Source organism: Symsagittifera roscoffensis, chromosome 2, assembly GCF_963678635.1.
Source record: "Symsagittifera roscoffensis chromosome 2, txSymRosc1.1, whole genome shotgun sequence".
Lineage (NCBI taxonomy): Eukaryota > Metazoa > Xenacoelomorpha > Acoela > Convolutidae > Symsagittifera > Symsagittifera roscoffensis.
The window spans coordinates 82,632,021-82,657,372 of NC_087063.1; the positions used below are offsets into that span (position 1 = coordinate 82,632,021).

A 25,352-nucleotide genomic window follows, 5' to 3' on the forward strand; every position below is an offset into this window, starting at 1 on the left:
TCCCCTCTTGGCGGTGATAACCGGCTTTTTTTTTTTAAAGATTCCTACCCTCTGTTGGCAAGCTCGCAACACGGTGGCGCAACTGCAGCGGTCACTATTTTACGGTTGATTTGCTGTTTGAACAAAATTACGTGTATATAGTATGTAGCAATTGAATGGCGTAATTAAGCACATACGGTTTTTGCTAAAGTGTACACTTTTTTAATCAAAATTTTTGCCTAATGTTAACATTTTTATTTTCGCCTAATATAGTTTTTGCCTGATATAGCCGACCCCGATTTGGACGAACCGAAAAAGACTGGGATAAATAAGAGTTTTTTCCTAACAACAAGATACAATATTAACAATAACATCAAGATAATAGTAACACTATCATACGTGTCAAAATGGATCTTTTTGATTTCGAGATTATATCACAAGACTTAAATCTAATTTGTTGAGCTTTCTCGGACAAATGCTAATTTAATGTTCTTTCAAATTTGGGACAAATAATCAGGGCTCGTAGAGCTAGGCTACTGTTTAACCAATTTTCGACTGCTTCATAAAAATTATTCTGCTTTTTTCTGCAATAAAAAATTCTACACTTATTTCTGCTACATGCATTAACTTCTGCTCTCTCTACTGCACTATACAAATTTCTGCCCTAAACGTCATTTTATACTAATTCTGCTTAACTCTGCTGCTGCCTGAATTAGATGAGGACTGATAATTTCAGAAAGTACTCTTTTCTTTCTTCCTAATCATCCTTACCTGTATGTGTTTTTCATCTGGCGAGACTTCCTTGTCGTCCTTGAGGAGTCTGAGATTGCAGCCGGAAGAAGCATTGCCTATCTTACACTCCAGAACAGCCTCAGGATCCCCCACTCTGGCTTTCACACTGTTCAGAGGCTGGATTAGAACTGGCTTCTTCTCTCGTGCTGGAAAAAAAAACTACCTTTTTGTACTTTCAAATGAGCAATAAAAATTTTTTTCAGATGTATCAGATAGACAAAGAATTAAATTTAAAATTGCAAACTAAGATTCCATGAATTTCTTCAAAAGTCGGAACAACTAGTGAAAATGTGATATAGAATTTTAAATTGTTGAACTGCTGAGCTGTATGAACCAGTTTTATATAGTTATACCAACAATGCACTTTTAATATATCAGAATGAAATAGTTTTAATATTTAGGACGTGCCAGGTCACCTTGAAATATAATAAATGATCGTACCATGGACTAGAAGGGGCGCGGTTGAGCTCACAGTTCCCGCAGAATTAGTCGCAGTTGCTGTAAGAGGTCCTGTATCATCAATTTCCAATTTGTGCAACTTCAACAAATGTTTATCGTCGTTTCTTCTAATTTGCTGGTCCGGTGCTTCCGTCAATTTCTCTCCATTGAGGAACCAAGAAACAGTCGGAGTCGGGACTCCTTTCACGACACATTCAAAAGTAACCGACTCGCCTTCTTTCGCAACGACTTCGTGTAATCCGACAACAAACTCAGGCGCCTCGGGTTCAGCCTGTTTTTCCTTCACATACAGGGTTCCAGTGACGGATACTTCTCCGAACTTGTTTTTCACGAAGAGTGTGTAAAGTCCGGAGTCTTGTGTTATACAGCTCTTGATTTGAAGCGTGTACGTGTTTCCATTGTTGATCAGTTTAAGGTCAGGTCCTGGTTTCAACCTGGTTTTGCGGTCTTTGTACCAGGCAACCTAATCAAAAGTTGATTTTTGTGCTTTTTCAAATTCTAGCGTTGTCTTAGCGTTCAAAAATTACTGCAAAGCAAATGTTGCTATTCCTAGTTAGTGAGGTTTATTTCAGAAAACAAGTTAACGCCAAACGTTGTGAATCCATCAACAGAAATCACAATATACTTCAGTAAAAAATCACTATTAAGTATCAATTAATTGAAATTTATCTTAATTGATGTAATATATCTTAAAACTAAAAATATCATTAAGGCAGCATTTCATTTTAAAAACAAGACTATTGGTGGGCATATGTTAACTCAATTTACGATCAAACAGAGGTCGCTGGATGAGCCATGTTTGTATGGACTCCTAAATCTACAAGATTTTTGGTGATTGCCGCTGTTCTGAAATAGAGAAGGGATAAAAACTAACCTCCCCCACAGGTTTGGCCGTGACCTCGCATTCAATCGTTACTTGATCCCCCTCCTGGGCGTACAGCTGGGTCTCCATGTGCTTCTCGATTTTGGGCGCATGGGGTTTCAAATGCAACGGTAGTTCCTCCACGTCCAAGTGGGCAGAACAGCCCTGCTCCCCCTCGGAGTTGGAGGCCACTGCCTTGTAGGTCCCCCTGTCCGCGTACTGGGTCTCTTTTAGTTGCAGAGTGTGTTTGTTGCCCGATGTCGTTATCTGTCGAAATCAAAGCGAAGTTGAAAATGAAGTTAAGCTATTCATTTTCCTAGTATTTTTCTAGTCATTTTGAAATTACAGCTATAGACTTTCAATGAATATGTAAAAAAACATAGACTGTGTTTTGCTGTAAAAAAATAGTTCAGAGAAAATAAGAGAAATTTTTGCGTTATTGTTTGCTGTAAATATATACTGGAAATATAAATTCTTTCTTCTTTAATGATCTGCAAAAATAGACACAAATTAGAAAAACACAGTGCAGACTGACCTTGGTATCTTTGTCTGGCTCTATCTTCTCTCCGTTGTGCAGCCATTGCACAGTTGGTTTGGGGTCTCCTGACACTGTACAGTTGAAAGAGCAGGAGTCCAGCTCCTTACAACTCACGTCTTTGATGGGCACTTCGAAGAACGGTTTCGTCTTCCCTGAAACCAGCTCAGAGTTAAGCTAAATGGTTAATTATAATGGCGGAATTAGAGGGAGGGGAGGGGGATTTATAAGCTCCCTTTCTCATAAACTTGACCTTTCAACGAGTCCCCCTTTTGGTTCTATTTTACTACATCCAATTTTTGATGCTGTTTTAAGATATTACAATTTAACTTAAATCAATATATCATGATCTGAAACCCAATTATTCTCATGATTACTAATTGAATACTTGAATTTAAAAAATTGAATGGACAAGCTATCAAAATGGCGACAAAATCATAGATTAACCTCAAATGTTTCCTTTTTTATGAGCTTCAAATGAAAGGTTCAAAATGACTTAAATTATAGTGCTAAAAACAGGTTTTCATATGTACATTTTTTTGTTTGAAGAAGTTTTCAGCCCTATAATTTCAAGAGAAGTTTGACTTTTGAGCTATTTTCTGTCCAATTCGAATTTTTATATACACGGCTTCATTATTTCAAAGTAACTTTGATTGAATAAAGAGAAAAAAATAGCTTGAACGCTATAATTAGATTAAAAATGCATGATCTTTAACCGCAGAAGTTAGAACTAACTTAGAACTTTGATGGAGAATGAACATGTAGACTCCCCCATTTTATTAGTCGCCTTACAAATCACCCGCCCGTCGTCTTCAGGAATGACTTCTTTAATCAACAGAGTCGCAGTGCCATTTTTGAAACTCAGTTTGAAATCTTCGCCCTCTGTGATCTCTTCTCCTTCTTTGTTCACCCATTTGACCTCTGGCATGGGTGTTCCAGTGACCTTGCAGTTGAACTCTACTGATTTGCCCTCTTGAACTTCTTTGTCTTGTGGTTTCTTAACGAACTTAGGCGGCTCCCCGACAACTGCAAAAACAATTAGATACCAGCTGAGTTTTCGAAAACAAACTCTGAGAAAAATCTGATTTTCACGACAGTTTATGGCAAAATTGATTTTGTTACAGATTCAGCTCAAAAATGATAAAATAAAATAAGGAAATGAACTAAGGATAATCATCAAGCATGATTTGTTAAAAAGCTTGACTGAATTTACCTGCTATTTTTCGATATCTCCAATTATCTAAAGCTCAAAGTTACAACTAACTTTAACTCCATAGCTCAAAATTGAAATATATAATGAATCTAGTCTGTTATCAATTTGTCTAAGAAATACGCTGTTCCAGGGGTGCGTTCCCACTTTGCGGAGGCGGATCACATTCGGCACCATCCTTAAGGTACAGACCGTGGCGGATATAAGGGGGGGGGGGGGACGCCCCTCCCTCAGGGCTTCGACCCCCTCACCAACCAAAGGGTCCCCCTTTGATATTATTTTATGACATCCATTTTAGGACGATCAACTCTTTCTTAAATTTTTCTACATAATCATTTTCAAGGTGAGCGCGGGCCAAAAAAATACGCAATTTTTGCTCATAATTTTGTTTTTCAAAAAGTGCCCAAAAACGGGCTGCGTCAAAATAGGGTCTTAATAGTGCTCAGGGAGTGCTCGGAAAATCAAGTTGGTCGACCAAAAAAAGCGCCCCCTCGAGAAAATCTTAGATCCACCCCTGGGTACAGAATTGAGCATCGAACCCACTCACCTCGTGTTAAGCGCACTGCGCCTTACCCTCTCGACCACGGCGGCCCTACTAAAAACATTTGCATACCTGTGACACTGAGCACCGCCTCCGACTGGGCTGTGCCATGTTCATTCGTAGCCACCACAGTGTATTTCCCTTCATCATCCGGGAAGATCTCGTCCAACACCAGAGCACACATCTCCCCCACGTGCTGGATGTCACAGTCGAATTTAGCCATGTCCTGGAGAACAAGCAGAGGAAATTAAGGATGTTTTTACCCTCCCCCCTCCCCCCCCCCCCCACCTCACCTGCTGTTTTTCAGTTTAACCTTTTTTCACCCTACCTAATTGCCATGAAATGTGTCAAGTGAGGTGATCTTTTTCTACAAATTTAATCGTTTTAAACAGCATGTACACCATAGCGGTTGGTTACACAAAAAAAAACATATTTTTTCGCTGAATGAAAAATATTTTAAGGTGCTTTGAAATTATATTGGTGACGGGGAAAACAGAATGGCCGATAAATAAAATAAAAATTGAACAAATTTAGATTTAAAAAATGCAAAAATAGTGATCAAACGGCACTGAATTCCACAAAAAGCGTTTCAAATGTTTTGCAAGCAGCTGTTGCTGAAATCTAATATCGAGGTAAGCGAACAAAAATTTTATCTGAAAATTTTCGCAAGGGACAATTCTGAAACAAAAAAAATTTTGCAACCACATAAGGACTCATTTCATGCTTTTAGATTCAGAACTTAAATTCAATATAAAATTAAGATATTCTAGCTACTCAATCAAACATTTCACTCAGATTTGATACGGTAGTTTTAAAGCTTTCTCTTGTTTGAAGGCCATAAATTTTTTCTTATAAAAAAATTGGGCGTAGCAAATTATAGAGGTATGCTTTCAATAAATTTAGTGTCGATTAAACCTATGATATCAGATTTAACAGGATATTTATCGCAAAAAGTTCAAAAACCGGTCAACAAATCAGATAGTTGACATTTCTGAGAATCATGTTTAGAAAAAATTTGACTAAGCCGCGTATGCAGAAGAGATTCATATAACCTGTAACTTCGATTTAAACCAATAATCTAGGTTTGGCAAGGTAATTCTTGAGAAGTTTCGAAAAATTATAAAAAAAATCAAGACATCACTGTTCCGAGGGCCATATTTCATGTGTCAAAGAAGTTTGGGCGTAGCCGCTTATAGAGGGCAGCTTTTCAAATCCTCACTAATCATTAAAACATTTTAAAAATCTCAGATTTGTTAGATTATTTTTTGAGAAAACGAAAAACGATATCAAAAATATGGGTCAAATATTCCGCCCACAGACTTTTTCGAAGGCTGTAGACAAAAAGGTAATGCCAAAAGACAACAGGGGAGTATCCAGGGACACAAATGTGTAAGTGTTCTATCTATGGATACTTTTTTGAAATTCGGTGCAAGGGTTTTTGAGAAAAAAAACTAATTTTTTTTGTAAAAAGTGGTAAAATATTACAAAAGATTCAAGTCCCCTCTGAAACTACCCTGCAGTAACTAATACCCACCCAGTTGTTAAATTTGAATCTTCTTGAAATTGAGCATGTCAGTTGATTGAGCAAGTGTTTGTAAAACTAGTTGTTAACCCGGAAAAAAGTCTACATTCCGATTTGATAACGCTTGCTAATTGCAAGCTTTTAAATATTTTTCATCTTCAAAAAAGCTGGGCTATAGTCACCAATTTTTTTCCGAGCAATGCAACTTCTGCAGAAAGTCACGATTGCACTCTCTATTAAGCTATTGAAAACCAGTGGCTCTAAAAATATCTATCGGAACTAAAATAAATTTAAGTTTCTAAGTTGGACGAAACAAGCCCACAAATTTTGTCCGCTTTTTCCGAAAAAGACTGCACATAAGAACATCTCATACCTTTATCAACTTGACCGCTTCAGATGAGTTATAATTCATAAATTCTCCCTCATTTCAATAATTCTTGTTCTACTTTCCAAGAAGCGCAGGAATATTTTCCAGAAAAACTTAAAATTTAACCAACTGATGGAAATTCTAACAATAATAACGATATTGCACCCTGAGCTAATAAATAAAAATTATTTCCCTATAGAATAGTTTTCGTATATTTGGAGATTTTGAAAAATGCCAACTTTGAATAGTTAAAGCGCGCAAACGTTCCAGTTTGCCTATTGATGGGTAGCAAAGGCAGCGAATTTATCCGGCGAACTGATCATACCAAATTGAAGAGAGGAACGCTTATTCGTCTAATGTTGCGTTAATAAACTTCAAACATATTACTTTGTACTTGAAATAGCATGCAAGGCGAAAATAATATAAAATTTGAGACTAAAAGCTTTATTATATTTATTTAACAAAATTACTTCAAATACGTTATAAAAAAAATGAAAAAAGCAAAAAACTGGCCTGATAAAAGCAAACTTTTGTGTTAAACCATTCACATTTTGCTATTTGATTCAAAAGGTATTACTGCTTTAATAAAATTGATAATATCGAAAAAAAATTATCTACCACATGCTCTAGACAGCTCAGCAAATACGAATGCAAAATTAACAGGAAATTAATTAGTTTTTCAAGATATTGGCAAATTGATGCGGTTGTATCAATCTAAGATAAAAGATTTCAACAAAAAAATAGAAGAAAAAATTTTGTTTTTGTCGAAAAATGTTTTTTCTTCCTTGTCAGACAGTCCAATACAAGATTTTAAAAGAATACGAAATGTGCACAAGCACACGCGGAAAAAACTCGTATTTCCTGAAACTTGAATATTCCTTGCAAAAACAATCACAAAAATGCAAATTGACTCAACAGAAATGAAAATAACCAACAAAAATTTAGAAAAGTAGAAAAGTGTAGAAGAACAAGGAAATCGAAAAAAAAATAGTTTGAAAACTTTTGAACATTTTTCAACTTTCGGAGAAAAAATATATTAGCTTAACGCTCTTTGCATTTGAAGTGCAAGTTATAATCAAAAATTGATACCTTTTCAATGAAATTAACAGAATTTAAGAAAACTGGATGAATGAATAAATTTTCTATTTCGCTGGAAAATTTAAAACTCGAAACCAACATTGGAAACTAGAAATCGATCACATTTTTTTGCACCATTTCCGCTTTCGTAATCGGAGAGTGCAGTTTACCTTACGTTTAACAATTGTTGAATGGAACTCAAAAAGTGTATTTATACGTAAGTGCATCAATATGTATGAATGGCCTTTTATAATTATTAGAGCATTTTAAGACTTTTTATCATTCAAAAATGAAACAAACCTTTTTTCCTCGGAACCATTTGACAACTGGAGTCGGTTTTCCCTCAACTTCGACCTCCCATCTAAACGGCTTTCCGTCTTCGACTTCCGCGTCAGCTAGAGGGGTCAGGAATTTCGGGGGTTTGGCGTTCCCGGCAACAGTCACTTTACACGTCTTGGTCACTTCTCCGAGATCATTCGTGGCGCAGACACTATAGTCCCCGGCGTCCCCGCGAACACAGTCGTTAATCACGAGCTGATAACTTCCGTCTTCGGGTGTGGATCGAATTTTAAATTTATTGTCGGGAGTGATTTCTCGGCCGTTACGATACCACACGACTTCAGGAGGCGGGGTTCCCGAAATGACGGCGTCGATTCTGATCTTGGAGCCTTCTTCGGCTGTGGGGAGCAACTCCGGTACCTTATAGATGGTCGGCGGCACGCCCTGTGGACCTATGACGACCATTGATTATAACAAGACATATTCAAGAGATTTTAGTGATATGTATTCCGACTAACTCAGTTTTGATTTACTTCAAAAAGGACTATTTTCCTTTAATTTACGATTGAAATTTTTTTTATAAGTATATCATTAGTTTTCAAGTTTATTATTTTTTGATTTCTACCTGAAATTAAAAATGAATAATCAAACTGTCTACAATTGTCATGTCAGATTTTGAAGTTCGATATACGGACTCAAAATTTCGAAAACGAATTTAAATAACTTTCTAAATTTTAAAAACTTTCAAAAATTAATAAGCGTAGGATTCGTTAGCTTTGAAAAGATTTCTGATAGTCAAATTCAAATTCAATCGCCCATATGTTGAGAGTACCTTGTACGTGTAAATAGGCCGACGAGTTCGTTTTGCCGAAGTCGTTTTCAGCCACAACTGTGATGGTTCCAGTGTCGTCTAAAGCGCTCTTCGGCATTTCGAGCTTGTGTTGATTGCCATTTGATGAAATTCGATTGGCTGGCGAGTCAATGAGTCTCTTGCCGTCCTTCTGCCACGAGACTCTAATTGGCGCACTTCCAATCACAAGACATTTGAAGACTGAAAGAGCACTATTTTTAACAGTAAAGAAAGTGATAAAGATTTGCATGCAAATTTTTTATAAATTTTCTTCAAAAAGAACAAAATTATGTTAATATATGTTTTCATGTAAATCGTCAAAAAAATCATAAAATAGAACAAAAACATGTTGAATTAATCAAAGTTAATGAAAAACGTATTCACACAAAAAATAAATTGAATACTAAGCAAAAAGAAGCATTGATGCAACTGTGATGGTGATTATAACAATTTCGTTTATGATTTCGTTTGATATACTTTTGCGTAATGAAACGAAATTATTAAAGCGAGCCCGGAAAGTTAAAGAGGAGCTTTTTCGAAAAAGTTTAAAGCGGATAAATCAAAATAAAGGAGAAAGGGTACGTGGAATATGATCTGATTTAGCTTTGCCATGAGTTGTTTTTGTTGCCAGGCAAAAACTTACCTGCGTAGTTGTTTGACCGAACTAGTATCAAGCAATGATTGAACATTAAAACAGTCAGTAGTTTTTCTAGTTTTACCCAGGACTAATATAAGCACAGATGAAGAACGCAGCCTAACACCACTGGCTATACAAAACTTGCCGACAGAAAAATTCAAAAAGAAAATCGAAAAAATACCGAAGAAATTGTCAAATTTTTTGTAAGTTTGCCATGATTAGAATAATTCATTGTGAGGAAAATACCCAATTGAGACGATTGCCAATGTGTAATTACTATCAAAACTTTCATAGTGGTAACTAAGCTGACAAAAATTGAGCAGGCAATATGGTTCAAACGAAACTTTTTTCGCCAAAAAAAACAACTTTTGATTATAAAACACTTTGAAAGTCAAACGTATAAAAATCCCAAACACATTCATAAAAAAACGTTGCCATCAAGCTTTACAATATAAGGCAACTAAACCGATAATGATAAGCTGAAAACTTTTGTACCGAATAAGCAAAAAATGAGAAAAAATTAAAAATCCGAAACATACCAAAAAAGAGTTGTTAATTTTACAACCAACATTACAAAAACAAATTTCGAATAGAAAGTGTTCAAAGTTTGAAACATGCTCAAAATATGCCGAGAAACAGAGCTCCCGGTCAAATGATTCGAAGTGATTTTGTTAACCAGGAAAAATCTATATTTCGATTTGATAAATCTTGATAATCGTAGTTGAAACAAAAATTGATCTCTTTCACTAATCCCTTAGATATTTACATGACATCGCGAAAAAATTATCCACCTGTTCAAAAAAACTTTCGCCTTTCACCATGAGATCCCAATAATATGACTCAAACAAAGTTTTCTAAACAAAACAACTGCTTGTCCCCAGATTACCTGCAGATTTTCCCTTGGGCAAAGTGACATCCTCCAACCCACTGATGATTCTGGGCGGAGTCTTCGGAGGTACAGTGGGCAGACTACTCATCAGCCCCCCATCCGCAGCACTCTGCACGACCCCCTGCTGCACCACTTTCTCAATCTCCTCCTTGAAGGTGTAGTGCTCCAGTTTGATCCTCAGTTCGCTTCTGACAGTGAGTAAAGAGTCTTGCAGTTCGTTCTTTCGCGTGATCAGATTGTCCAGGTACTTCGGAGGAGGGTCTGAGAATTACACGTTGCTATTATAACTAGCCAGAAGTTTAGTCCGAATTTAAATAAACTTTTAACCTCCCTACCGTTGATTTTGAGCATGCAACATTTCAAATACTAAGAATCGGTTCAAAATTTAATCGAAGATGTCTGTTGAAATCGTCAACTCTATGGTATTAAATAGAGTTATCATTATTAAATTATCATAAAATTGTGAGTTAGTGTTGACAAATATGAGGAAAACCCTGAAAATGTATAATTAAATTTCACATTTATCTCACAAACTTTAAATTGTATTAGCAACTTTTTCAGACAGATCATAACTTTGATTACAAAAAAAATTCATAAAAAACCCTTCCAGTTGCAAAATGATTTTTTTTTCAATAAAGCTCAGCAAAAACAGCTTTGGACATTCGTAGAACGAAACAAAAAGTACTGACTGAATAAAATCTTCGCCAGCTCGTAGACCCGGTCCAACTTAACCACGAAGTGCTTATCCACTCTACTCTCACAATTGTCCAAGTCACGTGACAATTTGTTCACTTTATCCAGAGTTGAAGCTCCTGGAGTCTTTTTGGAGATCTGAATCACGTTTTCTCTGCACTCCACACTTATGGATTCGATTTCGTCCAGAAGAATGTGGTACTCGCGAGCCAGTTCCAGAAGCGACTTGTGCTTTTTGATTAATTTCTGAAGTTCATCCCACTTAAGTTCACACCTCTGTCCGCTTGAATTGTCTCCAGGGCTGCTTGAAGCGTGCATCGATTCCAAGAACGGTTCTATATCTTTTCTCTCAAAATTCTGTACAAAAAAGAAATAGATCGTAAAAGAAAAGAGACTCAAAAGATCCGTACATACATGAATTGTAAGCACCGTTTAAACAAAAGCGAAGCGGAGCTTTGCAACAATAGCAATACAAAAATTTATACCAGAGTTCAGTGTAAGAAATTGCAAATTATTTCGATTTTTTTCGGATGTGAAAACTGCTAATAATTGCGAAAATCAATAGTAGATGCGATCGAGCCATTTTCAAATTCACTGATGATTCATAGATTCATCCCTCTCATTGTGAACTTTTCGACTGAGACCAACGTGGGATTCGAACCCGAGAACTTCCGTTCGAAGCCGTGACCCTTACCCACTCGGCCAAAGCCCACTGTTAATGAAAAAAGATACTCACATTGAGGTCTTGTAGCCACAACTCGAAGTTCTTGATGATCTGCAGTAGAGTGTCCGTTCCATCCCCATACACTCCCTCCATGTCTCCTAATTCATTCCTGAACTGGTCTATGCACTGCAGGATCTACACAACAACAAAAAATACAACTAATTTAGATAATAACTACTCATCGCTACTGAGAAAAAACTGAAAAAGATCGACATACGAATAGATTGCCTAAAGCTGGCATAACTTATTGTTCCGACCATTGAAAATGGGGAGGAACTTTGCATTCGGCTGTATTTTAGTCTTATTTCAAGCGAATTAAACGAGCGAGCAGGATTACATCAGCTTAATTATGCCTAATTTAAGGCCTAAAAACTTAATTTTAAGCATTATTAACAAATCACTCATTTTCTAATATGGCAGTTGTTTTGGGATAAAAACTGAAAATGCGATGAACTAAATTTTTCGGAGTTTTCTTAAAGAATACTATTGCATCACTAACGTAAATGGCTCTGTTAGCAAGAGTCGCATTGCTAGCTCTGGACTGGAGCTCCTCGGAGATCTGGTCACACCACTGGAGCCAGTGTTGATGGTCTAGTTCCAGGTCAGCCAGAATCGCCTTCGTCTCCTTCTTCGCCGGCTGGGCCAACTGGCGACACAAAAGTAAAAGGATTATTAAGAATAACAACAAAAAGGTAGTTCAGGGAATACACAGATCATTAAGATAAAAACTGAGCGAACTTTTGAGTTGAAATCTAAATTCTGAACAAAGAAGTTTTTTACAGCCACCCGCGAAATAAATTATTTATCTCAAAAATAAAGTATTTAACTGAAAACTGGACTTCCTACAAAAACCTTGGTTTGTGAAATGAGTTTGATGTCTCGCGGATCTTAAATTCAACCTGAACTCCATTGATTCAGGTAGAATTACCGAATAAAAATCATAAATTGATACTTATAACTGTTTTAGTCAGCACAAATTGTATGCATCAGAAAATAACAACTTCACTGAAACAACAGAAAATCATCAATCCACAAAAACTTGACGCTGAAAAGAAGAAGCGTTTGCAGAAATTAGCAGCCGTTCAAATCAGCCAAACTCAATCAAGAAGAAAAAGCGTGTTAGTTGCATATCAAGCGTATCGTGGAGATATAAGCTCGTTTAACAACACTTACCTTGCCCTTAAATAGATAAATTAATGACAACAATTAAAACTATGCTCGACTCAGTATTAATCCTACAAAAATCTGAGATAAAAGTTTGTATTGGATCATGCAGGGATGGATCTAAGATTTTCTCGAGGGGACCGTCACAAAAACTGATATCTCAACATAGTACAAAGGGGATGCTTTGGGTCAGCAGGGGGTCGAATTCCTGAGAGGGGAACATCCGCCCCCCTCTAAATCCGTCCCTGGGATCATGATTAGTTTACTAAAAACTTTAGCTTGTGGGATAGAGATTTCCGGATCTAATAGATTTCAAATTCTATATCTTCAAAATCTATACGCTAAAAATTAATGAAGTGCATACATCTTTTTCGTTGAGTAAAACCATCACTGACTTAAGTAACTACTAATTGCATTCCATCTATCTTCATGTACATTAATAAACCACGATGGCAATAGCAGTAATAGCTTTTTCAGTCAACAAATCTAATAGACTACGTTTATCGGTCTACTGAAATCAATCATTTTGGAATTGCTTCTGTATAACTTATTTAAAAACAACATGTGATATTTTTGGTCTTTTTCTGAGGCAATGAAATGTAGATCGCCTTCAAGCAATAAATACTGATCATGGTGAGCCTCGAACCCCAATCGTTCGACTGCGAGGTAGAGACCTTATCCACTTCACTATCTCATGGTAGAATTGTACCTGTTTGTCATTGACTTGGTCCATGAATTGGTGTCCACTCTTCACAGTTCCATCATAAAGTTTCTCCTCCTTCTCTCTCGTGGAGTGTAACACCTCCAACACCTTCCCTACAATCTCTTCATCATCCACACTGCACTTCGCTTTCTCAACCTAAAATCAAAACGGTAAAAAGATAATTATATAATCGTCATTTTTGAACCCCTCTGGCCTTCGAAAACATGACCGCACAGCCAATTTTGTAACTTAGAGCTGAAAGCATTGATTTTTTGAGGTGGTTTTAAAAATACACCAAAAAAAATAATATCGATCATCGAACCTTGTCAGAGAAAAAACGGTAACCAAACGTTTTTTTTTTTTCAAAAATCTTCACACTATTTGACTACACAGAAAAGAAGCGAAGCTTCGCAACACTTGCGATACCACACAAACATTGTAAAATAGCAGACAGAAAAGGAGACGGAGGCAACTAACTTGATGGAAATAATTTTGAAAATTCAAAAAAATAAATCTAGAAAAATTCCATAAAATGGCTCAAATGATCATCAATTTGAAGAAAATATGCCACGGAACACAATCACCGTAGTTATGTAAGCATTCAAAATAATTCACTGAGGGGTAACTAAGCCGTCCAAATTGAAGCAAGTCAAAGAAAATGTTGAGCGTTAAAATTATGAAAGTTGAAGTTTCACGTTCTAATCTCTAAAACACACAAAAGCAGACTAATGTATGCAACAACTGACGCAAACTGAGGTAACCAACTCGATTTAGTAAAAGCCGAACCCATTTAAGCAACAAAAAAACACAAAAATAAAATTTAACACAGAAGCGAAACTTCACTTCGCAAGCTTCGCTTCGCAAACACTAGCGAGAACACGACAAAATGCAGCTCTAGAAAGTGCAGTAGAAATAAGAAATAAGCCTGTGAAAAATAAAAATAAGCCTCGAATTAGCGAAAATTGGCTATTGTCTCGGATTTGATCCTCGATCTGCGACTTGTTGCAATCAAGAGATTTTGAGTCTCACGCACTGACCACGCACACTTAACCACCGACAAACTCAAGTCACGAATAATAAATTGCCGATGCGGTTCAACAAGATTGGCACCAAATACAAATAGACACAATTCTGCAAGTAATAATTTGGAATAACACAAACTGAAGGCATCCACACTAACTTTGCAAGTATCAAATCTCAAAACATAAAGCCACATTATGTATAAATTATGCATTTCAAAAAATTGTGAGATATATTGAATTAGAAAACTTCTGATATTGAGTTTTCATGATTGTTATGTCATTTGAAACGAATCACTTTTTTCGGTTCTTTTGATGAATTGAAAATGCATCAACTGTGTTAACGTTTTACTATACTAATCAAATATCAAAGCACATATGATATTATACTGTTACCACAGCCTACCGATTCAAAAGCGCCACCAAAAGAAGCACTTTTATTTGCGACTTAGATTAGGAAAACAGAAGGCTCTGAATAATACACTAAGCTGACGCTAGTGTATTTGATATAAAAGAAACATATTGATGCTTTGAAGAAAAGCAATGTGTACTTTGGACAGTAAGCCTTCAAAAAATAAGTAGACAAACTATAGACCGAAAAGTCCACACTGAAAAAGAGAAGATCTGACCGAGACTCGAACCCTAAACCTTATGTTCGAAAGCGTGTACTTTACTTCTGGATCAAGTGTAAGGGGCTTGAACGATTTTGAGGTTCCACAAAAAGCAAGGTCAATTTCTTACCTAGAAAAAAATGATTCTAGTTAGAAAAAACTGTCCCGCTGGGAATCGAACCCCAGACCTTGCTCCGAAGTCAAGTTCTTTACCTCAAAACCAAGTGGGAAGGGCATTGGACAGTGACAAGGTTCACACAGAGGCAAAATTGCACTTCGCATACACAAGCAAAAATATGACCGATAACGCTACTGGGAAAAACTGAATGAGTAGAACTTTGAGTCTACAAAATTTCTTAAGCGACGCACACCAATTTTGAGTCTACATAATTGCTAGGTGACGCAAGCCAATTATGACGCATTAGCAGTACCAGTCAATTTGAAAAAAAAAGAAGTTTATCAACTAACAAGCCTCAATTTATAGAGCGGTCGCGTTTTGGCTAGTATACAAAAAAGTTCATTAAAAACATCCGACGCTGCCCAGGTTCGAACCCTCTTATTTTGTTGCGGGTTTCCTTCCCTACCAGTACGCTACAGCTCCATGATAACTTTAAGCTAAAGTGCTATTTGTAATGTAATAGTCTGCGCTAATATCCTTAGCATTGGCTGTACTTAATAGATGGTTATTGATCAAAATGAACACTTTCAAAACGAACACATTTTCTCGCAACAATAATTGCGTCGCAACAAAATTTGCGACTTAGTTTGGAAAAAAAGAGAGTTCATAACTATAACACAAGCTTTGCTTGTGTAAGTAATAAAGCAACGGAAACATACATACAAGGTGAATAACAAAACAAGTTCCGGTCAGGAACCTAACTTGAAACCTCTCGCCTGTAAGGAAAGTTGTTAACGTGTGGGAAAAACGTCTAGTTCCCGATTACAAGTCACTTGTTCTCACAAGTGAAATTATAAAAATTTAACCTCCGAATAAGTGGCGTCAATTGCATCATAGAGATCGCCCAACTTCAATAGAAACTCAACAAGAGTTGTCAAATGCAAATCATACAACTCCATCTTAGTCTGGTAGGACTTGTGCTCTGAAATGAGTAGTTGGGGGATTCTGGCAACTGTCTCGTCCACCTCTCCGTCTACGGGACTCCCACTGGACTTCTTTCTGGCCGACTCTGGTTTCTGTTTGATGTTGAGCATCTCGCTCATTTTCAGCCATCGCTCCACTTCAGAAGTGACCCGCTAAACGATTTTAAAAAAAAAAATTGAAGCTAATGTTTAACTGATGAGTATTCAAAAAGAACTAAATTAAAAACCTTTCTGGAAAATGCAAAAAAACCTGACAGCGATTATGAATAGTAAACATTTCAGAATTACTTCCAGAAAAATCCGTTTCAATCAATTAAATTTAGGCTAGCCAATTTATCGGTGTTTCAAAAAAGATTCAAGATAAATTATCAGGAGCTGGTTCATCATCTGATATGATATCATTTGCAAACATTTGGCAATTTCTTAGAAAAATCATACTTATGATATCATACTTATGACTCTTAAACAGGGGCACAACAGCGGTTCGCCGTGATGAGCTGTACAGCTCTTGTGTTGGTCCTTTCCCCCGTGGATAAATGGTCTTAATCTTAATCTTAACTCGGTGAACATATTATAGAACCCTGAATGGAATACAAGATTACTTTGTATGTGATTTTGATCTCTGCCAGTCTGTCCTTCATGACGTAAGCAGTCTGTCTGCAGTGTTTCGGATCCCCGATGACCAGAGGCGCGAACAGTCTCTTCTGGATCTCCACCATCCAACTCAGACTCTGTACAAAAAGGAGCAGTTCAAAATCAGGTGAACATATTGAAGAAAAATAGCTTCGCATTGGACATTAAAAGACAATAAGACACCCAGCCACTCATGTTATATGTTGGTGTTATGTCCAATTAGTTTTGAAGTTTAGTATTCGGCGGGGGTTTGACGCCTTTTTTCCTCAATGAGCGCGACACCCTCAAGGCTCAAAAATTCCCTCTTTCGTTACTGTTTTACGGCCTAACTTTATTATTTGACCGATGCTAAATTTATTTTCAGATGCCCAACGCGTCCATGTATACTATTCATTCTGGTCCACAATTTTTGGTCCAAAATGGCATTTTTGGCTTGTTTTCTCCGAAATCTCGAAAAGTCAAACTATTCAACCGAAAAACAATCTATCTACCAACTTTTCAAAAAAAAAATTGTAACATTTTTTCCCCTTTCCAACTGAAAAATCATAAATTCAGAAAAATTAGAAGTTCCGTCCCTGATTCAGAAAGCTTCAGAAGCTATCAATCAGACTTCAGATGTACAATTTTCCCTACTCAAATATCATGTTTGCTTCATTTTGTTAATATAAACTTATTTTCCAAGATAAGTTTCGACATTTCAGTCAAAATTACATTTTACATTTCAGACCAAATTAGAATCTGAAATAATGGGCAAAAATATTGTTTGTTCACCTTGTTGGCGTCTTGTTTAAACATATCCCACTGTGAGTGGATGTCATCGGTGAAGGGCATCCTCAACTTCCAAGTGTCCCACAGGTCATTGATGATCCTCCTCCGCTCCTCGAACAACTCCAGTTGCTTCTGAACCAACTCCACCGAACCCTCCACGCTCAACTGGTTGTCCTTCAGGGTCTAAACAACAAGAGAAAAAATCGACAAATGATTTTTCACTCTTCTTGTTTTTTGGTTTCATTTTGGTATAAGCTAACTGGCATGCTCGAAACAAAAATTAGAATAGCATATAGAGAATCAGCACACATTGGAGTTAGGCTATGTTTTTCAGCTTAGTTCCCCAGTAGTCAATTAGAACTACATTTATCTTTGTTTTTTTTTTAAATAAAAAATCGAAATCACAAATCGTGAATGAAAATTTTGAGGAAACAGTACTGATTTTGTTCGATTTATTTAATTTAAAAAAGGACGAATGAAGTTCTGATTGATTATTGGGAAACTAAGCTGAAGTAAAATAGGAACTGAAAAGCTACTTGACACGGCTGTGACAGATCTCGTCCCATTTAAATTCAACAGATTTGGTCCCATTTCAAAGCGTACACAGATTTCGTCCCACAAATTTGGATATATGATGATGGGATGTTGGATATGGTACGAAATCTGTATGGGACGAAATCTGTTAATTAAATAAATAGGACGATAAGTGTGTAATCAATTGACACTAACTTGTGTGTTTGCGTCCTTGAGGAAACATCGGCCCTTGAAGTATACCGACTCATACACTTCGTTCATCTGCCGGAACTTGTCCAGCCAGATACGCCTGGTGCTCTCCAGGGTCCTCGCATCTAGGTTCCAGTTATCCAATTTAAGCAACTCCTCAAGAGTATCCATGAGATTCACCATCTAAACCGAAGATTCAATTGAAACCGAACTTGGAATATATAAATTGACAATTATTAAGCATAAAAGTAGAAGCTAAACGTGTAACGTTCCATTTCTATAAATTTATCAAATCGTGGCGCAAAATTTATCAAATCGTGCCCACTCTACCAAAAACATACTCAATAATGACAATAAGTCAAAGCAAACCTCTGTTGATTGGCTGAGAAATTGCAGAAAGGTTTCAGCCAATGAGATCCTCTGTTCTGTGAACATGGCAAGAGTCCTCCATCTCTGTTTCAACTCCTCGACCTTCCCACGTGCCTCGACTGCCCCGGACTCCTGATTGATCTCCATGGAATCGACAGTGCTTCCGCATGCCTCGACGTCCACGTAACGAGTCTTCAAGTCATCGCGAAGTCTAGAATGGTCGTCGAGAAAATCCGAAGCTGCGTGTCGGGTTGTGCCGAGTACTTTTCGTCGGTTGAGCAGATCCAGTCCGATGTTGACTAGCCAGGTGGTGACAACAGAGAACTTTTCGTCGTACATGACAAAAAGAGAGCTTCTATCTTTGCGGATCTCACTGCAAATGCTGCTAAGATGAGAGCATCTAAATATAAAACAATTGCAACATAATTTTTTCCAAATTCTCTTTCTTCGCGTTTATTATTTAAATTACAAAAGTTACAGAAAAAAAACTTTCAGTGACTATTTCCGGATGAAATTTACAAAAAAATTAAATGATAAACCAGGGTGTAGTTCTTTGAGTTTTAGAGATGAGGAACAAACAAAAAAATATATTAAAATTACCTCTCCTTCAGTTTTTCTACGATGAATCGCACGCCATCCGCTCCTACAGTAGATGCATCCAGGATAATATGACCCTCCCTGATAGCCGGTGTCGTCGACTCCAGAATAGCCTGGGCCAATTTAGACAGTCGTTCTGGCTTCCAGCTCGAACCCAAACTAGTTCCGTCTGGAACCGAAATAGTCTCCTCTATTTGCTCTTCGATTTCTACCAGTCTGTCGAACGCAATTGAAGCGCAGTTCCAGAAATCAATAGTTAACATCAATCGTTTTCGTCGACTTTCAATTTTAGTCAGAATGTCGCGATTCAGACTCTCGATTTCAGAGACACGTTCTCGGATATTGTCGCCGTCCTCGTGGCCAGTCAAAATGAGAGTGTCGACTGACCGCAGTACTCGGGTGATTCGTGCCTCGATAATCTTTGCTTCGTTTGAGAACTCGAGGTGGATTTGGATGAGTTTCTCGGTTTCTGTCGGGTTGTTGCCGAGGTCCACGTGATGCATGTTGTCGGAACCGACAGTCAAGAACCAGTTGGTAATCTGAATTAAATAAAAATATAAACCAAACTAACTTCATTCAGTCATTTTAACAGCTAATTTTAAGCTCCAAACGAACTAGTAAAATAGTTCGATTCGCAAAAGGTGGTCAAAATAAATCATTTTTGCTCACAGTCAATGCTCATTTAGAGGTTTCAACGGGCGAATTGATGAAAGAAGTTGATTAATAATTTAAAATTTTCTGAAGCATAATTCATTGTGATTACGCATTTTTTTTTCGAACGACGTATTTTAATGATGCCTAAATACAGTAGCGGATTTAGGGGAGGGGGACAGGGGGCGGAGGCCCCTTACCGATTGCGATTCGACCCCCCTGCCGACCCAAAGGGTCCCCTTTGTACTTATTTTGAGATATCCATTTTTGTTGACGGACCCTAAAAATTTCTAAAGGCGCCTTTGGCGCCAATATATACTAATTTTGAGGGGGAGCGCGCGCCAAAAAAACGCAACTTCTTGGTCAAAATTTTCCAAAAAGTGCCTAAAAACGCCGTTTTTACCTTTTTTTTTAAAAATTGCCTTTGCTATAATTAGGGTCTTTATAGTGAGTTGGAAAATCAATTTGGTCGACCTAAAAAAAAAATCGACAAAATTTTCAACATTTTTTTTTGAAAATCCGCCACCCCCTCGAGAAACTCCTAGATCCGCGCCAGCCTAAATATATTAAATTTTTAATCAGATATCTAAATTTCTAATACTTTGAGCGCCAGATTTGAAATTGATTATTGACCTAATGAATCTTAGCTCACCTGTTGGATCTCGGAGTCCAGTTGGAATATCAGCAGACTCTGCTCCAGTCTGATCTTCCTCTGCAGCCAGAACTCCTCCAAAAGACTCCTCCTGTCATGCAGATCTGCCAGAGTCTTCTCAACTCCTGCACTTGTCGACACAGCACTGGGTCCATGGTTCTCCAGATTCCTCCCGATCTCGACTATTTTATCCAGCAATCCCTGGCCACTTTGGATTGAATTCATAGAATGCTCGGCTGTTGCTTTCTTCATGTTCTGATGTTCTTCGATCAAAACTTGAACTTGCTCTATGTTATCGGCAATTAGCGTACTCTGGCATACAGAGAAGGCGTAGTCCAGATGTTGGTTGTACTCCTCGCAACTCCGGTAGAAAGTGATGACCAGTTCTAAGAGGATTCTCCGTTCCTCCATCCGCATCATGAGTTCCTTCCAGGCGTCCTTGAGTGAAATGGCCATGGCCTGGTACACTTGACTTTGACTCTCGTCTGTCGATTCCACCATCGTGTCCGCTTTCCGAAGCACTTCTCTGATCTCCTCGCGTCGATTCTTAAATTTAATTTTGGTATAAAAAATCGCACATTACTCTTATTTTCAATAAACTGACGCGCACTGATGCTGCGAACACCTGCTTTGAAAAGACAGGAGAAGACCTGGGAACAGCATATTTGCGCGTTTCAGGCCCTGAAAACATCCAGTACCCAGATGCAATGCATCGTACTAGAAAAACAAGAAAATTCCAAGTTTGAATCATAGAAAAAATGTCAATTTTTAATTTAGTTTTTAGCATTGAATATGAAGTTTTGGCAATCTTTCACTACAAAAAGTATAATATTAAATGTTTTAAAAACTTCATCGTCGATGCCCAAAAGTAGATTTTTTTTGAGTTTCTGACCTCGATCTTTTCCATGAATTGCTGATGTACTTCGTAGAGATCCAAGGCCTCAATGAGGGTGTGTCCAATCTCCAACATCGCTGGCACCATTTCAGTGATCCGGATTCGCACCCAGTCACACGCCTAAGAACAAATCAAGAAAACTACAGCAAACTTATCTCGAAAAGCTCTGATTGGCAAGCAGTTAAAAATTTACCACAAATTGCAAATACTCCGTTTATTGAAGTGATAAAGCGATATGATGTTCAAAAGGATGGTCATCGCATAGGATGTTCAACTAATGCGATCCTTTAATGAAACTAGCTCAACCATCCAAAACTGTCAGAATAATTTAAAAAACAAAAAGACTGCCTTAAAATAAACAATTTTAGAGCTAGACGATCACTTATTGTTGACCACAAATTTTCAAAATTATACAATAAGTCAAAGCCACAAATGAATTTCAAATGTATTGCAAAATTATAAAAATTACTCAACACCTGTGATCATTCTTGATACGCTTTTGGGGCTTCAAAACATCCAATATGGACTAATTTAAGTGTTTAAAATTTTGTGAAATTAGAAAAAAAATTTTGATGTTCAAAGGTCAACGCGCATTACTTCAGCACGAAGATTTAATTCGCACTAAATATTATTTTAACTTGAAGTGAACCAACCTGATAAACCTCAGTACTGCCTGACAAAAACTTAAATTATACACAGAGGCGAAGCAGAGCTTTGCACCAAATCTGATACAACACAAACAGCGTGACTAAATAGCAGCAAAAAACTGAAAATGTCATGAAAAGCGAGATCTAGCAAAACTTTGATATCATCATCTCTACTAAAGTTCACATGTTTAGAAAAAAAAAACAAGACAAATAGGACAATGGAAAGTCAAGACAAATAGGACAATGGAAACTAAGTGGTAACAAAGCCGACAATTTTTGAGCAGGCACCCGTTGAGCCAAAAATGTTTTGACAGAATTTAGGAATTTTCAAAAAAAACCACTATAAAACTTACACGCATAGGAAACTTGTTTCGTTCGTCAAACGATGCAATCTAATGTAACCACGCCGATTAGCTATAAACCGAATAAATTTTAAAGCCGAGTAAACAAAAAACTACCAAGAAAAACGGAAAAAAATAGACCGAACCGGAGTTGGTAAATTTAAAACCTAAAAAGCAAATATTGAGTGTGAAGGGTATTTGAAATGCAAAAATGCTCAAATTATGTCTGTTGGTTGATGAAAGTGCAGATTTGAGTAAATGATTCAGTGATTTTGTCTGACAAATTGCTCACAAAGTTTTGTTTGACAGTCTATGTTCCAAATTGATATCGCTTGCTAATCGCGATCACAATCAACGCATACATAATAAGTCAGTGCACTAAGGGATGGGGCAAAAAAAAATGAAAAACATTTTAATTCCGCAAAAATTTTTCAACTAATTTACCTCCACCAATGGGGCTTCAGAGACCAAACCAAAAAAATAAACAGACGGAGAATAGTCGAAAAAGCAGAAAACTTCTAGTTTGAAAAAAAATAGGCCCCAGTCGGATTCTAACCAAATCCTTCGTCGTCTTAAGCAGGCGTGTTACCTCTACGCCAGATGCGCTGGGTGGTTGATTGATTTTGAATTCAATATGAAGCATCTGCAAAATCTTGTGAAAAAAGTTGTTAACGGGAAAAAAATTGTTGTATCCGGTTGCTTATCGCAATGGTAAATACTCAGCACTTGATATTGGCTGTCGGGGTGGAGAAACCGGCTAAAATTGTAACATAAATATTTTTGTCAAACTTTATCTGATGTTTGTAAGTTTATATTGGAAAAAAAAACATTTAACAATTACTTTTGCCATAGAAGCAATATTTTGAAAATTATCTTATGAGAAATCATTTTGACCATAGAGGCAATGAGAGGCAACTAAGCCGGCTGAATCATTTACAATTTACAGGAAAGAAGAAATAAATTAAATATAGTAAGAATTGCTTACGCCTGAAGAAATTCCATGCTGTGGCAAATAAGCCGACAAAAAATTCGCAGACAAAACGATAGTTCGACAATTGAATTAAACACCGGAATTACACACCTAACGAGCAAAATTAGTAGCCGGAAATGCATTCTTCGAATAGAGTCTTTAGCGAGGAAAAGATCCAAAACTCCGCTGGAATAACCTCTCTAATCACAAGACTAAATGAAGAAATACACTACGCTCACAAGCTCGCAAGTGTAATCATAGAACTTCAAATCAAACATCTTTTTGCATTTTTAAAAACTATTTTGAGTTTGGAGTCTCGAGTTACCTCCGTGGGTGCTCTGAGAATAGCGAGCACTATTCGGTGTCTGTTCTCACTCCCGATCGCGATTGTTCCGACTGTGGTGGCCAGCGGTTCTCCCGACTCACCCGAGAGTCGATCGAACTGCTCAGTGTATACATAACCCTCACGTGTTTTGTACGTGTGCATTATTCAGGTATAAAAGCTGTAATTTATAACGATAACTTTTCTTCAAATTAACCAGATAATGTCTTAATTCCAGTGACTTGGTAAGTAAAAGTAATACAAAACCTCAAATTTTCAATAAAAATTTAGAAAAAAACTCAAAAATTTTCAAGTCAATTGATAATTTTTTTTGAAACACCAGAACAGCCAATAATTAATAAATGAAACGTGAATATTTGGAGCGCAGAGGGTTTAACTACAATACTAAAATAACTACCAAGTTAGTACTCGCATAGCTATTTATGTGTCATTGTGACGTGTGAAACAATTCTGTTCTGTGGAATTCTACTGAAGAAATAAGCGTGAATTCTGCAACTGCAACATGAAATATATTTATACCAAGTTATGACCAGGAAAGAGTGTAAACATTTCAAACTGTGCTGGCACCAGAAAACTTTGGGTTGTTGCTTCCAAATTGAGTTTCTTTTGAGTTACAAAAATTAAGTTCCTTGGCCAACTTGAATTTAACGAAAGCCGAATTATTCATTTCGCGCTTCTATATATTAAGTCGTCAAGAATATTCCAAAATTTAAATAAAATTTTCGAATTTTCGCAAAAAAATCTAAGAGCGAGAAAAATGGAGGAACGTGATAACTTGAATTATAATTACTAATCTTTAGGTTATTTTACACGGTTCTTAAAGCCCACTTAATCCATGTTCAAACCCACTCCTTATCTCGAAGGGGAAATCATTCCAGGTTTTTGTAATTGAAGTAGCATTAAATGTAAGTTAGTTCCGTTTAACACAAGTTAAAATAAGACATAAATAAGACTCGTTTCTCTAAATCCACGCGGTCAAAGGATTTCTTACGCAGAACGAATTCTTGGGAACTCAATTTTGATCGCTCAAATGATATTGATTCGATAATTCACTTAGAACTTTGTTTAAACTTAGCCGCTGTGGTTTATGAGTATCAAACGCACAATAAATCTGAAACCGGTTGAAAATAAATGCCAAAAGCAATAATAAAACCTGCGTTCGCTAAAGTCAGTTTCTTACTCTCATACAACATGGTACAACTCGTTAAATGTGCAGAATACGTGGTCTTATTACCACACACACCTTGTGTTTGTTTTTGTCATGATTAACGTTTTTCGCTGTGTACAGAGGAAATCGGTTTAATCTGAGCAGCTTTAATTGCGGTCGCGCTTTGGCGTGAAGAAAGAGATCAATTTTCAAGTTGATTGACTTTATTGGCAAAAAAAATTCGAGAAATTGAAAAAGAAAAGTACAAATGAAAGAAAAATCATATCATAAAACTCAGAGGCGAAGCAGACCCGCACTTACAAAAAATCTTTTGGATCGATTTAAATCCACTCAAATCTATTGAAAATGTAACATTTAGGAGCTGAATTAGATCTTACCCGCACTGGAGTTCCATGGATAAAAATCGATTATATTGTCATTTTATAGTCAGTATCTATAAAATTACAAAAATAATCGATTATAATCCATCAAAAATGGATTATAATCCTAGTGTTTTTTACATCAATATAATCCATTATAATAGATTAAAATCGATTATAATGTATTTTTTGAGAACAAATTATGAGTTTTTTGTCAAGGTT

At 36.9% G+C, this 25,352-nt stretch overlaps 1 protein-coding gene across 9 annotated transcripts in view; it reads right to left on the reverse strand.

Annotated features, from left to right (window-relative positions):
• LOC134840639 (muscle M-line assembly protein unc-89-like) overlaps positions 1-25,352 on the reverse strand; it is an 85,817-nt gene that overhangs the window by 36,172 nt on the left and 24,293 nt on the right. For 7 of the 9 annotated variants that reach the window (XM_063856588.1, XM_063856587.1, XM_063856585.1 and 4 more), the window contains exons 11-32: positions 21,300-21,422; positions 20,408-20,953; positions 19,108-19,643; positions 18,508-18,907; positions 18,145-18,321; positions 17,419-17,598; positions 16,617-16,745; positions 15,898-16,167; positions 13,290-13,439; positions 11,916-12,062; positions 11,429-11,551; positions 10,689-11,049; positions 9,997-10,260; positions 8,456-8,674; positions 7,645-8,075; positions 4,451-4,604; positions 3,841-3,867; positions 3,363-3,653; positions 2,628-2,782; positions 2,105-2,359; positions 1,213-1,693; positions 751-917 (exon numbers count right to left, since the gene is read on the reverse strand). In XM_063856588.1, the coding sequence (XP_063712658.1) occupies positions 751-917; positions 1,213-1,693; positions 2,105-2,359; positions 2,628-2,782; positions 3,363-3,653; positions 3,841-3,867; positions 4,451-4,604; positions 7,645-8,075; positions 8,456-8,674; positions 9,997-10,260; positions 10,689-11,049; positions 11,429-11,551; positions 11,916-12,062; positions 13,290-13,439; positions 15,898-16,167; positions 16,617-16,745; positions 17,419-17,598; positions 18,145-18,321; positions 18,508-18,907; positions 19,108-19,643; positions 20,408-20,953; positions 21,300-21,422 (5,586 nt within the window). Of the gene's footprint in view, positions 1-750; positions 918-1,212; positions 1,694-2,104; positions 2,360-2,627; positions 2,783-3,362; positions 3,654-3,840; positions 3,868-4,450; positions 4,605-7,644; positions 8,076-8,455; positions 8,675-9,996; positions 10,261-10,688; positions 11,050-11,428; positions 11,552-11,915; positions 12,063-13,289; positions 13,440-15,897; positions 16,168-16,616; positions 16,746-17,418; positions 17,599-18,144; positions 18,322-18,507; positions 18,908-19,107; positions 19,644-20,407; positions 20,954-21,299; positions 21,423-23,585; positions 24,746-25,352 lie in introns of those variants that run through there. The other 2 variants (XM_063856594.1, XM_063856586.1) reach the window with 2 other exon arrangements.